The sequence below is a fragment of the Callithrix jacchus genome, chromosome 17 (genome assembly GCF_049354715.1).
Source record: "Callithrix jacchus isolate 240 chromosome 17, calJac240_pri, whole genome shotgun sequence".
In the NCBI taxonomy this organism is placed as follows: domain Eukaryota; kingdom Metazoa; phylum Chordata; class Mammalia; order Primates; family Cebidae; genus Callithrix; species Callithrix jacchus.
The window spans coordinates 75,478,321-75,495,955 of record NC_133518.1 but is presented as its reverse complement, the minus strand read 5'-3'; the positions used below and the strand labels follow the sequence as shown (position 1 = coordinate 75,495,955).

General features: G+C 46.5%; 1 protein-coding gene across 6 annotated transcripts in view; it reads right to left on the bottom strand.

The window, feature by feature from the left end:
* The window catches only part of ITGA9 (integrin subunit alpha 9), a 375,338-nt gene that overhangs the window by 184,219 nt on the left and 173,484 nt on the right, over positions 1-17,635 (bottom strand). For all 6 annotated transcript variants that reach the window (XM_035278480.3, XM_035278481.3, XM_054247151.2 and 3 more), the window contains one exon: positions 15,981-16,130. In XM_035278480.3, coding sequence (XP_035134371.3) covers positions 15,981-16,130 — 150 coding nt within the window. The remainder of the gene's footprint in view (positions 1-15,980; positions 16,131-17,635) is intronic.

Here is a 17,635-nt window from a genome sequence, read left to right as displayed (position 1 = left end):
TTTAAGCTACTAAATTTCAGAGTTTATGCAGCAACAGAACATCAGAATACTCAGCCTTCCCTAAGTTGGGCAAGGCTATGAACAAAACTGGGCTGCACAATCCAATCCCTGGCACAGTCTTGGCTTCCATAGGAATGCAATTGTTTTATAGGTAAACAGCAGTACTCCAGGGAATCAAGAGACCTGTGTCATGCACTGCGGAGCCTGAGGTTGAAACTCAGATCCTGTGTTCTAGATCCAGATCAGTCTCTTTGGGCAAATGGCCAATTTGTTTTCCAAGAAACTGAAAGGCATGTCTCTGGAGCAGGAGGGTGGACAGACTAAAGTCTCGGAATCCTAGATGACAATACAGAGCTTCACAAATCAAGTAAAAATGACTTCTCCTCCGTACCAAGTCCAAAAAGTATAGGTTCTCCATGAAGCCAATGGCCCAAAGTCCTGATTTTCCTCTGAGGGAACAATCCCAATAGCTCCAACTCGGGCCTTTAAAAAAGTCCTCTGCCTGATTTTACCCATATCCCCCTAAGTCCTTGGCAAACACAAGCTTGGCTGCTTGAATCAGATAAATCAGAATCCAGCTTGGAAGCAGTCTCTTCCACCTCCCTCTAGACTCTACCTGCTAGTAGGCCAAAGCCTTGTCTAGTTATGTCCCTGGAAGAAGCCTTTCCAGCCAATGTAAGCAGACCTAAGAAGCCATCCTCTCTCATTCCTCCCTGGTTACAGGAGGTTCAAACCTTTCTCTCAGGAGACAACTATTTCCCGCTTCAGGCTTCAGAGAGCTGAGGACTGGACATCCAGTGGCCTCCTCAGCCTCATGGACTCAGTTTCTCTGTTGGCTCCTTCCTCACCTCGGTCTTCACCGCAGGTTTCCCTGGACAATACAGGTGTCTTTGAAAATGCGTTGTCCAGCTTCTCACTAGATCCTTACTCTACTTCTTTTAGAACTAAGGCTAGCAACTCACTGTTTTCTGAAGAGGCTGAGACAGCACATGTTTCGGGCTTGTAGGCTATATGGTCTCAGTCACAGTACTCAACTCTGCCATTGTAGAACAGAAACAGCCATAGATAATACATGAGGGAATGGGCATGGATGTGTTCCAATACAACTTTATTTGCAAAAACAGGCAGTGGCGGATTTGACCCATGGGCTAACGCTTGTCGAATCCTGTTCTAGAATATTTGGCTATGTTTCTTCATTTCCTTCAGGCCAGGAAAAGAAAATTCAGTGAATCCAGATCAATTTGCATTTTCCTCTAAGTCAGAGTAAGGAGGCTGGGCTGGCTGAATTTCTCTTACAGCATCATGGCCACCAAGGACAGGGCAGCTTTGGGGACATGTGATTCCGGGATGGCAGCTCAGTGTCTGCTCCTGGCTGAGGGTGACTTCAGAGAGGATGCCGTCTAAGTGCTAAGGCCTTGGGAGGGGTGGCGCCTTTCTCCCACCCAAATCTGTACCAGAAAATCTTCACTTCTGATCTAGCAGGAAATAGATGCTTAGCTTAGTCCAGCTATCACGTTCAGAGCAGGATCAGTTTCTTGGACTTGGTGATATTTGCTTTAAAAAAAAATACAATTATTGACATGGATTCAACACTGTTTACAGCGTTGTTATGGCAACCGAATCCCATGCTGAAGCCTGAAAAAAGTAGAACAATGGATTGGATCATCCCACACCAAGGAGAGCAAACAAGGCGGCTATTTTTAAGCTGATTTGATCAATATATTTCTCTTGATTTTTATTTTTACTTTGAGACGGCGTCTTGGTCTGTCAGCCAAGCTGGATTGCAGTGGCGGGATCTTGGCTCACTGCAACCTCCTCCTCCCTGGTTCACGCCTCATGCCTCAGCCTCTTGAGTAGCTAGGATTACAGGCATGCACCACTATGCCTGACTAATTTTTGTATTTTTAGTAGAGATGGATTTTCCCCATGTTGGCCAAGCTTGTCTCAAACTCCTGACCTCAAGCGATCTACTGTCTCAGCCTCCCGAAGTGCTGGGATTACAGGCATGAGCCACAGTGCCCAGGCTAGCAATATATTTCTTGATATGCAGTATGATGTAGCAGGAGGTCTCTGCGCCTACGGTGAAGCATCCTGCCTGGATGACAGGGGTGACACTTCTGAACTGGTGTTTCTTCCGTAGCCCCACGTTAGTTTCCAGAGGCCCCAGCCATGTAATTCATGTTTATAACCCCAGCACCTAGCACAGTATTCAACATTTTTTCTATTAATATACATGCCATGACCTAAGTATAAGAAGTTTCTCCCTCTCAATTCTGTTTCAATGGGCTGTTTTCCCAGAATCCAAAACTGCCCTTCATGTGGCACATTATGAGCAGGAATATCAGCTCCATGCAGCCCATGCCTAAATGAAGGAAGGAAAAGGCTCGCTGCCTCTTAAAATCAGGACATAACGCTGTTGCTTTCTACAAAATTCACACCCTCAAGAATCAATGAAAGCCAAATGGTTCATAAAATTTAAGCTGAGGAATTCCTTCTATCTCAGGGTCTATATAAATTGTCCTTCCAGATTTTGAAGCCATGACAGAATTTTTTAAAAACTCTCTTGGTTTGCCTTTAAATACAAACCCAGCACCAATTTTGCTTTATGGTCCTGTGGAAAAACTAGAAATGACAAGTTCTGCTCTCTTGGGTGTCTTTTTTACTTCATAGCTCTGTAGTTAATAGAATTACCCCCTCTGCCTAAAGGCAACATTTAAAAAAAAATGGGTATATATTCATGGGGTACAAGTGCAATTTTGATATATTCTGTCGAGGCGAAGTCAGGGCCTTCAGTGCTTCCATCACAGACCAATGTGTTGGACACATTGTATCCAACAAGCAAGCTCCCATCATCTATCTGGCTCCAACCTCCCCACCCCTCCACTGTCCATCACTCCACAACCTGCTTCCATGTGGACACATATTTAGCTCTCATTTATAAATGAGAACACGTGGCATTTGTCTTTCTGCGTCTGCATGGTTTCACTTCAGATAATGGCCTCCAGTTCCATCCATCTAAAAGCATCACTTAGGTGATCCAGTTCAACCTCTGTGATGACTCAGCAGGGCTGACTGCTCGGTGAGGCCCTGGCCCCATGGGACTCCCAGCGCAGTGCTCTTCCTGGATCTGCCTGGGAATAGGTGGCCTTGTATGGGACACATTTCATGTCCCTCTGTAATCACAACTTTTCATTTCGGCTCTAAATACTAGGGACTTCCGCATCCAGGGCTGGAAATTCTTTTTCATCCTGGGATTTTTTGTGTTCTACATTTCATTTTTCCTTCTCTTTTTAGTTGCTGTTAATTAGTCAGAAGAGGCAGAAAATATCCAGGAAGTTCAAATAAATGGGGTGGTGCTGTCAGAGAAAAGCAAAAAGGATGCCAGCTGCGCTTCTAAAAGCTGCTAAACCAGACATGGGCAGGCAATTGGGAATGAGAAAAAAAAAGCCTTAAAACCAGAGAGGATCCCAGCAAGACTTCTCCCCATTTATCTCAAGGACAACCCCTGAATAAGGCCCCAGGTATAACTGAAAACAGCAAGGGCCTTGTGCCTGATTTCCTAAATTATCTTATAAGATAAGAAAAGAGAGGCTAATGTTTCCTCCCCAGCCAGACACTGCTCACTGGATGTATTTAAACACCCATCACCCCCCACAGGCTTTTGCCCAAGGTTTTCAATAGGAGAGGATAATACAGAAGAAAATTCAATGAGCAAAAATAAAACATAACACTAAAAAAGAAGCTTTGCAAATTCAACAGGTCTCCTCAGGACACAGCCTAACCTTTGATGGGTCCTCTCTCCTTTCCCCTTGGGGTTAACCTTGGGGAAGAAGCCTGAAATGGACAGACATGGCCAGACTTCTCCACTGGCAAGAAGGATTAATTAGTGGTTTTTCTCACACATCTTCAAACTAGGTGGTTTTCACCTGTGTTCTGCCATGGTGCCCTCTTTGAAAAGAGTATCCATCCAGAAGCTGGTACCTATCAAAGCAGGGTTGATCTGGGTGAAACAAGGTTGGAGGGCAGGAGCCTTTTCCTCTAACGCCTCCTTCCCCTCCTACTGAGCCAAACTGCTGCCCTGGCTCCAAGTCCCAGTCTGAAATCCTCCAGGCTGCATAGTCTCAGGAGCCTGCCTGCTTCTGATGTCTGGAGTCTCTCTTCTCCCTCTCCTCTTCCACTCTCCCAGCCCCTCAGCCTTCCATTCCTTCTGCAGAGACGGTTAAATATAATAATGAAAATAAACCTTAGAGCTGTAAATAATGGCATGCTAAGCCAGCTGGGCACCTCGGCCGGAAAACTATTACCTAATATCCAGGCTGTGCAAACAGTGGGTTTCCATAGCATGAGCTATATTCCTATCTGCATGCTTTGAGGGGTGGGGGGTGGGAGGAGCTGTGGGGATGATTTCCAGCACAATGGAGACCCAAAGTATATGGCTTCAGCATAGTTAAAACTTACCATTAGACTAAAACAGCCACTTTTCCCTTGAAAGACAACAAAGCAAGACTTCTCAACAAAGCCAACACCTTTTCTTTCACCAGCTGCATTTCCTCCGTCTTGTCTGTTGAAAACTAGACACCACAAACATACGTGGTGTAGGCGTGTCACTGCAAATCACACACCATGCTCTCCTGCCTGCAAGGAATTCCCAGCGGGATTACAGAACACATTTCATTTCACAGCTCCACTGAATCTGCCAGTGAAGCAGCTCTGAAACGATTCCCAATCCTTGCTAAAGGAACCAGCCTTGTGTTGTTTCAGAAGGGCTCTTTTAACTGAGATCTATTTACTAAGCATCCCCTATAGGCCAGGTATTCTGCCAGGTGTTGGAGATAGCAAATAAGATAAAGTAGATCCCTTCCCTCACTGGGCTTCCATTCTAGAGAGGGAAATACAAAAACAAGTAGATGAAATAACATGCTGTGTTAGATGTCATGAAGGAATCAAATAGGCAGCTAAAGCCAGGCACGGTGGCTCATGCCTGTAACCCTAGCACTTTGGGAGGCCAAGGTGGGAAGATTCCTTGAGCCTATGAGTTCAAGACCAGCCTGGGCAACAGGAGGAGACCCTGTGTCTACTAAATAAATAAATCGAGCAAGCCAGCCAGCCAAGCATGGTGGCACATGCCTGTGGTCCCGGCTACTTGGGAGGCTGAAGCAGGAGGATCCCTTGAGCCTGGAAGGCTGAGGCTGCAATGAGTCATGACCACACCACTGTACTCCAGCCTGGATGACAGAGTGAGACCCTGTCTCAAAAACAAAAAGAAAGGCAGCTGTGTCAGGGAACCCAGCTTTGCAGGAGAACGGTTCTCTGAGGAGGCAGTGTTTAGGCTGAGACCTAAAAAATGAAGAACCAGCCACGGGAAAAGCATGGCAGAGCGCTTTCTAGATGAGGCATCAGCATACACAAAGGCCTGAGGCAGGCAGAGGCCTGTAAGTTGGAGGGTGTGGGGAATGCAGTATGTGGGTGGCGCTGGAGAGGTGGGGGCCCCAGTGTACAGGCTCTTGTGTCTGGATTTTCTCCTAAAGGGGAAGGGAGCTCCTCAGCAGGAGGAGGTTATGCAGGGATGTGACCTGGTCTAGCTGACAAATGATGGTGGCCTGGCATAGGGAGCGGCGGCAGAGATGGAGCAAAGAGAAGGGACTGGTGTTAGCTGGGCTCATGGTGGTCAGCTGGCTTTCAAGGTCTGTTTATGTGGGTCCTTCCCAATCTTCTCCCTCTGCAATGAAGAGGCATTTGGCCTGACACCCTAAAGATCCAGAGAGGCTCACCTGAGAGCCTGCCAGAACCTTCAGACCAGTGGTCCCCAGCCTTTGTGGCACCAGGAACCAGTTTTGTGGAAGAGAATTTTTCCATGAATGGGGGTGAGGGGCGGGATGGTTTCAGCACAGTCCAGGTCCCTCACATGTGTGGGTTCCTACGGGAATCTAAGGCCGCCACTGACCTGACTGGAGGGGCGCTCAAGCGGGAACGCTGCTAGCCCGCTGCTCACCTCCTGCTGGTGGCCCAGTTCCTGAGAGGCCACCTGGTACTGGTCCAGGGGTTGGGCACCCCTGCCTTAGATGGTGCCATTGCCTCCCACCTGGCAGCCCACCCATGTGCCCGCAGAGATGGGACCACCCTCAAAGGAAGGACACGGAAAGGCAGCCGAGCACTCGTTCCCCCAGAGCCCGAGTGGACACACTCCCATGGCGGCCTCCTCCTCTCCTCACGCCAGGACGGCAGGAACAGGCTCCAGAGCTGCTCTTCTCGCACTTCTCTCAGGTAATTCCACCGCCACCAAGAGGCAGGTGGAGAGGCACCCCAGTGACAGGCGAGGAAACAGGCTGAAAGGGTGGGTGCTGTGGGCCGCGGCCCTGAGCTCACTCCACGGCCTGTGCCCTTCCCCAGATGGCTCCGGAGGTGTGGGCTGTGCCATGTATGGATTATTTCCTGTCGCTGTGGCAGGAAGTTACCGGAGTTCAGCTCTCCAGGTAACACAACTCTATTACCTCACGGTTCTGTAAGTCAGAGGTTCGGAGGTCGTCTGGGTCTGCTCCAGGCTCTCCAGGCCGAAATCGAGGTGTCAGCTAGAGGCCCTCGGGGGAACCCACTTCCAGCTTCATTCGGGTTGTGGGCGGCACCCAGTTCTGTGTGGCTGTGGGACTGAGGCCCCGTTTCCTTGCGGACAGCCCCCCGGAAGCCTCTCCCAGCCCCTTAAGCTTGTCCACATTCTGGTCACGTCACACACTCCATCTTCAACACCGGCAAGGGCATGCTCCAAGTCTCTCCTATCCCGCCGCTTCCTCTCACCTCCAGTTGGAGGAAGTTTGTTGCTTTTAAGGACTTGTGTGACTAGATTGGACCCACCTGGAAAATCCAGGCTCCTCTCCCCATTTGGAAGCCCATCACCTTAATGACAACTGCAAAGTCCCTTGTGCCATGTAACATATCCAAATCACGGGCCCCAGAAACTAGGGCATCTTTGTGGGGGGAGGGCATTCAGCCTAACACAGTGAAACACCTGGGAGCCCAGCTGTAGCCAGGTCTCTCTGGAGGCCTCCTGAGGAAGCACGAGAAGAGTTATAATTTTCAGAGCCCTATTCTGCGTCCAGAGATTGAAGACAGGGCCCGTGTCATCACCACTGGTATGCTCAGCAAGGAGGAAGGATAAGGGACCTTCAGGTGACCTGTCCAAGGACAGTGTTGCTCCCTTCCCAGCACACGGACCATCCAGGACTTCTCATGATTGCTTCATTTAGTTCCATACCCTCTGTTTCAGCAGCTGACACCAACTAGCAATTAACTGAGTCAACTCTCTGGGGTTATCAGAGAGACTCTCCAGGGACTTACGGGCAGAGGTCCCTGCGACAAGCTCTTAACTGGCCTCCCCACACCCAGGCACACCAAGCTACCTGAGGCACACCTCCCATCTCCCCAAACTCAAAAGATGCCATGGTCTGTCCACCACAGGATCACATTCAACTCCTCAGCCAGTGACCAAGTGGCCTCAGACTGCGTGACAGCATCTCCAGTCCAGATGGCCTCTCCCCTTCCCCTCACTGGATATTCAGCCACGTGGGAGACCTTTAGCATCCATCAGCCTCTCCTTCTGTTCACCTTCAAACCCCTCCATTCCCTGAAGACCCAAATCCTACTTCTCCCTTAAGGCTCTGGCCAAGTCTCCCTTCCCCATAGAACACCTCCTTCTCTTTGGCCAGAAGTGGTCTCTGGAGTGAAATTCTTACACACTAATCTAAATCTCACTGTAAATTATTCCTGGACTGTCTGTGAGTCCGCTGAGGATAGCAATGGTTTATTTTTTTTTTCCACCAAGGTCTTATGTAAAGTAGGTACCCAATTGAATTGCTTCTAGCTTTATAGTCTTTTTAAATACTCCTCTCAATGAAAAAAAGTTGTTTTTTTTTCTGGTATCAAATATCTCCACACACACACACGCACACACACCGCTTTCTGATGAGACAGATGCAGTATGTCTCATCAGAAAGTCCTTGCTTTCCTTAGATTTTTTTTTTTTTTTTTTTTAGATGGAGTCTCCCCCTGTCGCCCAGGCTGGAGTACAGTGGCTGTGATCTTGGCTCACTGCGACTTCCGCCTACCAGGTTCAAGCAATTCTCCTACCTCAGCCTCCAGAGTAGCTGGGATTACAGGTGCCTGCCACCATGCCTAGTTAATTTTTGTATTTTTAGTAGAGACAGGGTTTTGCCATGTTGGCCAGGCTGGTCTTGAACTCCTGAACTTGTGATCAGCCCACCTTAGCCTACCAAAGTGCTGGGATTATAGGCATGAGCCACTGCATGGGGCCACTTTCCTTAGATTTTGAAGGTGAAATGTGTGCTCCTCAGGCTGTATGTCCTATGGAGGCCTGCAGCATTCAAGTTCCACTGTCTCCAGAGCACCCAGAATCCCAATCCAAGCTCTGCATTAGCAGCAATCCCGCTATTCACTCACAGAGCCTAGTGCCAAAGCCCTGTCCCAGAACCTGTCTTCTCCCAGGACTATGTACCCTACAGAGGCAAGGCTTCGTTTCCCTGCTGTCCCACACATTCCTAGCTCATAGCAAAAAGCCTCGGATTCATCGGGAAATCTGTACTTAACAGGTACTGGTCACTGTCCCCATGTTCCACACACTGTGCAGCGATTGCACTTTAATTAGGCCATCGGTGGGGGCAGACCCCCAACTCTGAAAGGTCACCAAGATTTGGTCCACCCTTCTGTAGAGTCCTGTGTACCAAATGGGCCCAGTGAAGAGATGAAGGCATTTAAAGTAGTGAACCCCTACGTTATCTGGCAACATGACCTAGAGAGTTCTGATGAGTTTATTCCTTCCTGTGAAAGAAGTGAGACGCTGTCAACCTGTGCTGTACACATACACAGGTTAAAGATCAGCTCTGCTTCCCGCAGCCGGCCTCGCTCTCAGAATCTCTCTTTGCCGCAAACTGAGCCAACATCTGGAAGATTGTCTCTTTTTTTTTTTTTTCCACAATCAGGAAAAGGACAATAAGCAAGAACTGCTCTCCCAGAACTTTTCTCGGGCTCCTGGACAATCTGCCCAATCTAAGACCAATATTTTTCTTTTATTTTAATTTCAACCAAAGAATCACATGGTTAGAAAAATAAGAAGCCCCTTCCGCACACCTCGCCATACTCAGTCCTGCTCTCCAGGGGCAACCGTCATTACCCATGTCTGTTTATGTTTCTTTTGAAGATTATTTTCATATCTTTAGAAAACATGCTGACATTACTATTCTTTGATTTATCAGATCTGGATGTTATTTTACTGAATTCCTTAGTAAAATAGACAAGAATTTATCTCACATAATGATCCCCACTCCTTCACCTCCATAATTTTGTGGCAAATTATTAGTTTAACTGCTCTACTGTACTGGTTCTCAAACGTTAGCTGCATGAGAATCGCACAGTCATCTTGTTAAAACATAAACTGTGGGCCAGGCACAGTCGCTCACGCCTGTAACCCCAACACTTTGGGAGGCCGAGGTGGGCAGATCAACTGAGGTGGGGAGTTTCAGACCAGCCTGACCAAGATAGTGAGAACCTAGCTCTACTAAAAATACAAAAATCAGCCAGACACAGTGGTGCCCACCATAATCCTAGCTACTCAGGAGGCTGAGGCAGGAGAATCACTTGAACCCAGGAGGTAGAGGTTACAGTGAGGTTCCCACCACTGCACTCCAGCATGGACAACAGAGTCAGACTCCATCTCAAAAACAAAAAACAAATGAACATAAAAACATGGATTGCTGGGGCCCACCCCATGAGCTTCTGATACAGTGGGTCTGGGGTGGGACCAAGAATTTTCGTTTCTCACAAAATCCCAAGAGAGGTTGGTGCTGCTGGCTCAGGAATCACACTTTAAGAAGCACTGCTCTACTGATGACCTCCGCAATTTTAAGTAACAAACAGCTATTTCCTGTTTCATCAGGTTTTGCAATCTCTTGACTCACCAATTTAAAAGATTATTTTTAAAAACTTCTCTTATTCTACTTTCACCGTTATATAATCAAGTTCAATGACATTTGCATTTGATGCTATCACCATAGCTCTGATTTTGACTTGATTATAAAGACTGAAAACCAATAAATGGTGCTAATTTTATTATGGCTACATGATTACTGCTCACAGTTGAGCCAAGACAGTGTCATAATCGTGTATCCCCCTCTACAGTTGCAAAGTTAAAGTCCAGGAACACACAACTTCTACTTCAGATAGACTCTTTCTAGGATCAACATTCTTTTCTTCCTTACACTCTTCTGCTCACTCACAATCCTACCACATTTTAAGTTCTTGTACGCTGTGTTTCCATTTTCATTTGCCTTAAGACATTTTTTAATTTCTCTGTGAATTATTTCATTAACCCAGTGGTCATTCAGGAACATGTTATTTAATTTCCACGTATTTGTGAATTTTCCGAAGTTCCTCCTGTTAATGATTTCAAGTTTGATACCATTGCGGTGAGAAAAAACACTTGATACTTCAATGTTGAGTTTCTTGAGATTTGTTTTGTGCCCTATTATGTGATCTGTCATGGAGAGTGTTCCAGGCACAGTTGAGAAGAACGTGTATTCTGCAGCTGTTGGATGGACTGTTTTGTATATGTCTGTTAGATCTATTTGTTCTAGAGTGCAGTTCAAGTCTGATGTTTTCTTACTGATTTTCTGTCTGGATAATCTGTCCCTTGTAGAAAGTGGGGTACTGAAATTCCCTAATACTGATGTATTTCAATCTCTCTCTCATAATATCTGTTAATATTTGCCTTATATACTTAGGTTCTCCGGTGTTGGGTGCATGTATATTTATAACTGTTACGGCCTCTTGCTGAAATGACTCCTTTATTGTATAATGATCTTGTCTGTTTTTACAGTTTTTGACTTAAGGTCTATTTTACCTGATATAACTACTCCTGCTCTGTGTTGGTCTTCATTTGCATAGAGTTTTTTTCATCCCTTTGCTTTTATGTGTGTCCTTACGGGTGAAGTGAGTCTCTTATAAGCAGCATATAGTTAGGTCTTGGTTTTTTTTAGATCCATTTAACCACTCCATGTCTTTTAATTGGAGAGTTCAATCCATTTACATTCAAGATAATTATTGACAGGTAAGAACTTACTGCACAACTGTGTTGTTTTCTAGTTGTTTTGCAGATCCGTTGTTCCTTTCCTTTCCTCCTTTCTTGCTTGTGGTCAAGTGATTTTCTCTAGTGGTTTGGTTTGATTCTTTGCTTTATTATTATTTTTCTGTATACACTATAGGTTTTTGCCTTGTGGTTACCATGAGGCTTACAAAAAACATCTGATAGTTATAACTGGTTATTTTATCACCACATTTTAATTTGTTTTATATTTTAACCATGACATACAGACATGTATGTTTTCTATTTTAACATGACATACCATTTTAACCCAACTTACAATGGCTCACTCTATAATTTGTTGATTTCACAATGGTGTGAAGGTGGTATGCATTCAGTGGAAGCCATACTTCACATTTTTTCTTTCAAAAGTTTTCCCAGGCTAGCAATATGTGGTACGATGCTTCTTGTGATGCTGGGTGGTGGCAGTGAGCTGCAGATCCCAGTTACAGGATCGCAAGGGTGAACAACTGATACCTTTCTACAGAACACCACGCCTGCTAAGCCATCAACAAGTGTCAATATCCCAGTGGCTTCTACTAGCTATTCTTGAGACTCAGCAGAAGAGAGAGAAATGGATGACCCTGTTACTGTAGTAACCCCATCATCCAGCAGTTAATTTTAGTTCAAATATTCTTTAGGCCCAGTGTGCTTTCAGCTGTGTGTGTTAATCCTGAGTACCCATAAAACCCTTTTCCACTTTCAGTATAGTATTCAATAAATGACAGGAGATATTCAACACTTTATAGTAAAATAAGCTTTGTGTTAGATGACTTTTGCCCAACTGTAGGCTAATGTAAGTGTTCCAAGCATGTTTACGGTAGGCTAGCCGATGATAGTCAGCAGGTTAGGTGTATTACATACATTTTCAACTGACAATCTTTTTAACTGATGATGGATTTATTGGGACATAACTCCATCGTGAGTCAAGGAGCACCTGTACAGATAATTATCTTATTTCTATTTTTCTGAGAGGTCGTGGTTGCCTTTATTTTTTCTTATCCATAAAAGAAACATATTCGACCTGCACTGTATCCTGAATATTTGCCACTTTCTCATCATTCTACTGCTTGGCTTTATTCGTCTGAAAGTTAATTAATCTCCTCTTCTCAATTGACGTGGCTGCTTCTGAGACTTGCTGCAGTTATCATCCTGGAATTTCTTGTCATTAGACTTCGGGGAGTTAGTTCCACAGTTTCTTGTATCCCACATCTTTCTCCTGCTGTCTGTCAACCTGGTTTTGTTGAAGTACAAGGTAATTTCCTTGGAAGGATGGGTTACTAGGGAGGTAAACTTGCTGGGTCCTTGCTTATCTGAAAAGTGACTTTATTTTTACCTCATACTCTGATTGTGTGGCTGAACACAAAATTCTAATTTCAAAATCACTTTCCCTCAGAACATTGAAGCCTTTATTTCACCATAGTTTAGTTTCTAATCTTGCTAATAAAGAGTCTAACGAACTGCTCAGTCTTTCATTCTGTTGTAAGCTGACTTATCCTCCGCCATCATCATCCTGCATTCCTTGCCCTGGAAACATTTAGAATGTTCCCTTTGTCTTTGGAGCACTGACATTTCAAAATGATGTGTCTACGATAATTTTGGTTTATCTTGACTGCAAATTGTTGTTTTCACCAATTTTAAAAAACAGTCTCTCTCTTTAACTCTGAAACATGCTATTCTATTATCACATAATTTTGTCTGTTAACTTTTTCTGGTATTCTTACTAGCTGGAGACACAGGACCTTGTGAATTTATTCTTTTGTTTTCTTTTCTACTTGTCTTTTAGCACTTCCATTGGAAAATTCTTTACCATTATCTTCTAATCCTTCCACTGAGTTTTTGGGGCTGCAAATACATGTTTAATTTTTAAGAGCCCTTCCCTTTTTCATTCCTCCCTTTAAAAAGGAACAGAATCCCATCCATTAGAAAATAAAAAGAATGGAATATATTCCTAAATCTCCTTATGTCTACAGCATAGACTTTAAGCTGTTGTGTCTTAAAATTTTTTTTTAAATAATCTCTTATACTCCCTGAATCATTTGTTTCCTTTTGAGTTATTCTACTGGTTTATTTTAGTCTTTCCTTTCGTGCAACAAATTTTCCTCAACCTTGGATTTCCTTGGTTGTCCATTCATATTTCAAACTAAGGCAAAAGGACTGAGTAGAAAATCTGTGAATGTGTTTGGGTGGACTGTGGGAGAGAAAGCTGGCTCTCAATGTTGCTGACTTCAAATGCTAGAAGGCAGGCTTTCTTTTCTCTGAGAACTAGCCCGCCCACATAATCTTAAGCAGTTTATCCAAATCTTTAGGGAAGACGATGCCTGGCTGCTTGCTATCCTGCATGCCTGAAGCATGTAGGGGCGGGAACGAGGGTGAAAAATCAACTCTAACCCTTCTTCATACCAACGTTCACATTTCACTGGCCTCCCCCACTACCACCACCACTTTCAGCCCCACTTCTTACTCTTGCCCACCTCCCGCCCCGCCCCGTAACTGTTGGTCTGGCTGTGGCTACAGCTTCCATGCTCCCCGAGTAGGCAGGCACCCAGTCCTTCTATGTACAGTTCAGGTTCACCCACTAACACTCTTACGTTTACTTCACGCATACCAAAGAATTCCTGGACTCTTTTATTAGCCGATGCCCTTTCTTTCACAGTGTTGTCCTCCCTGTTCCAATCCTCTCATTTATAATCATTGCAATGGGGTCTCAGAAGGCACAGACATCAACATTTATGCCTGGTTGGCCATCTTGAGCCAGAAGTGACCAAGAACATCACTTTGATACTAATCAGTCCCTCCATCTCTGGCTTTGATTGGCTGCTTGAATCTAAAAATGTCAGTAAAAGTTCCAAGATACTTTTCACTAAAGAAGGTCCACATCTGTGCCACTAACAAACTTGCAGGAATGAGAGGTTCATTGTGGAAAGCACATCTAGGCTAGCAAAATGCTGGACCTCACTGGGTCAGTTCAGATACAAACAAGCACAGAGGACCCTGAAATGCTTCCCAGGACCCCAAGTCTGGGTAACTTTTGTTACACAAGTATGGGTAAGTTTATCAGTTCAGTAAGATTTGACCTCAGAAAGCAGAATAATTCTAGGACTAGCGACCAATTATCTAGGCGTTACCACAATACCACACTTTACTGTGTCCCCAGGCCAACCTCTTCTCCCTGCTTCACTGTCAGAAGGAGTATTTCCCAGTCGAGGCAGAAGCCTCAGCTTCCTGCAGAGCCTCTTCATCTTATCTTCTGCTCTTCTCTTGCCTTCTCCACGCCTCAGCCTAAGGCCAGGCTGTCTACTCTGCCCACCCACTTAGAACCATGTGTCCTCCCTCACTCCCCCAGGGCCTGTTCCAAGTATCAGTGGCCAGCAGGACTTACAGGCCACTCTTCTGGGGAACTTGTGTTGTGACAGAAGGTTCATGTTTCAAACCAAAGCCTCTTGGCAGCATTCCCCAGAGAATGTGTGCTGATGTGTAGTGGGCACAGTTAACTGTGGCCCTTCCCCCGGCTGATGTGCATGTCGGCTGCTTACAGCTCACATCAGCATTCCTCTAGAGAACCATCCTCAGCTGAAAGGATCCCTTTCAAGGAGGGTTACACTCCCCTTCCATCCCAGGGCCAGTCAAAGGCTGAATGATATGGGGCACAAAAGGCCAGCCCTCTTGCCTCAAGGCGAAGACAACTCTTTGGTGTATTTTTTGTTCCAGAGTCCCTCTGCCAGACTGTAGCTGAGACCACAACCGTGTTCAGCCCCCTGCCTTTCCTTTACAGGTTTTCCCTAAAAGCACAGTATCATTAGACCAAGTGCTTCCAAATTACTGTCTCAGGCTCTGCTCCTAGGGAATCCCACTTACGATGATGGGGAAGAGGCTTTGGGAGAAAATGGGATGCCTTGTAAAAATCTCAGCGCTTACGTGAACACCCGGATGGACATCTCAGACTCCAAACACTTCTCAGTGGTTCAGCTTACAACTCTAATCTACAAGGCATGGGTCACAGTCTGCTAGTTTTCCCCTACACTCAGAATGGTCTGAAGCTCTCGAAAAGGTGGTTCCACAGCTTTGCCCCTACTCTGCCTAGGAGGCTGGGTTAGCCCACAGTTTTTCCTGACCTTCCCAGGTTTCTGAATCCATGGTGATCTTGGGTTTCAGGAAAAGATCTGAAACAGACTTGGGACTGCAGATTCCTTGCATATTTCCTGCACTGCACTCAGTGTTGCAGGCCTCAGAGCTGGCCAGTGCTGCTGCATAGAATCAGGCACAGGCTCACTCGTGCCTCATACGAGCCGTGCAGCCAACATCGCGCTAAAGCTTCTCTACACAGCAGCACATCCCAGAATCCGATGAGTGTGTGCCACCCACCTTGCCCCAGTGCTCTGGTTTCCAGGGACTCTTGGGTTGGGCATTCTGTAATTCAACTGCCCATTCAGCAAGCTACCATTCTCGCTCCTTCACCTCACTCATTCTCCCACCAATAAAACATTCATGAAGCACCTACTATCCTGCCAGTTCCAAGCTCTGAAAACAATCTAGGCATAGGGGCAACTTCAGGCACCAAGTGGCAGACAGTTCAGGACCTCAAAGGGTTAATAACTTCTCACAGCTTGAGAACTGTCTGCAAGTGCTCAAGTCCCACAGTAGTCACAAGTAACCCCTAAAATCATTTATTTTATCATTTTGCAGCTCAGAAAAGGGAGACCCAGAGAGGAGGTGTGCCCTGGCCGTGGTCCCCCAGGCGGCCAGGCCCATGGCTCTCTCGGCTTCTGGGCCAGTGTTTCTGCTGTGTGCAGCTGCCACCTTGGGTACTGGGTATGAGCTTTAAGGTTCTGACCTGATTCTTCTGGGCAATCTTCTGTCCCTTTTTCCAGCGGAGAACCGGTGTCAGAGGCGGCAGTTCCCTCTCCTCCTCTCCAGTCACATGCTCACCGAGGCTGTAGGCTGCTTCGAACACGATCGGGCTGATGACGTCCTGCACCCTCCGCTGAAACAATAAACAAATACATGCATTAACTACTAATCCTGGCTGACGGTGGCAGAGCATTTCACAGTTTACAAAGACCTTCCACATGAATTGCCTCATATGATCCTCACAATCCCCCTTGTGAGGTAGGATTTTATGACTTTCATATTTTAGATGAGATAACTGAGGCGTAGGGCCGTTAGTGTCTTGTCCAAGGTCACTCTGTTGACGGGTGGGGGCTCTCCTCCTCTACCTTGCATGGTGCTAAATCATCTTCTCTTGAGCATATGGAAGACATTACTTTACTCATCCTCCAAATATTCTTAGAAACCAGTGGGCAAACGGGACAGCATCTGCGCTCACTCTGCTAACCCTTTGCACTCCCTGTTTTGATGATCCAATTGCTTTTGCAATGAGACAAATATGCATTTTGTGTTAGGGCAGAGGGGACCTGAAGACTGAGTGCCATCCCAGAGGTGGGCACCAGCGGAGCCAGGGATGACAGTCTGACACTAGGCCCTGTGTTCTTTCCTCTGGAATCCAAGAATCTCAAGCCCCAAGGGAATGAACAGTAGATTGAAAGGAAGGAAGGATAGATAGCAAGGGAAAGGAAAGGAAAAGACGGGAAAGGAAGGAAAGACAGCAAGCATGCCCTGAGCATACGAGGTGCCAGGGACTGTGCTAGGTGCTGCAGGGAGATGAGAAACACACCCACACCCTGTGAGCGAAGGCGTGTTATCCTCCACTGTGCAGAAAAGGAAAAGGGAAATTCAGGGCTCAGTTCCCCAGGGCACATGGCTGGTAAAGATTTTCAGTCACATCTGTTCAGCCCTGGAGCTCTCGGCCTTTCTGCAGAGTGTCACTGCCTCCTGGGGACTCTGGCCCCCACCATCTCACAAGTTAGAGTTAGAGGGGGGAGTAAAGCTGGTAGGTGGTCCCACATTCTGACACAGTGAACTCGGCAGCGATGGGTGTGGGCTGCTCTAAGGACCTCCAAGTGGAGCAGGGCTAGTCTGAGAAGTGTCAAAGGGGAGAGAGGGGAGAGTGGCAGCAGGGAAGACTGAGAAGAGGAGCAGGCAGGCAGACCGAGGCCAACCTTAGGGCCACAAGGGCAGAACCAAGGACTTCCTACTACTCTGTGTGTGAAGTCTGGGGGAGTCTGGAGCAGAGTAGCACTGCATTCAAAAAAGTAGAGGTTCTAAAGGCCCCAGGAGGCACAAAGAGAGGAGTTTGCTCCCGCCCCTCCCTGACACCCAGCCCCTTTCCCCAGAGGCAGCCGTGCCTGCCGATTTCGGGGCACTTGGGTATCCACGCAGTCCAAGCGTTGGCATCTCACAAGCTGCACTTTGCCTCTGTCACTTAACATATGTGCTGGACACTGTCTATGTCAGGACCACCTCCTTTTTCATGACATACAGCATGTCACTGTATGGATGCCCTTGCTGACCAATGTTTGGGCTCAGAGCCACCCGAACAGGCAAATGGGGAGCAGCCCATCCACAAACTGTAGCAGCATTCGCCCAGAT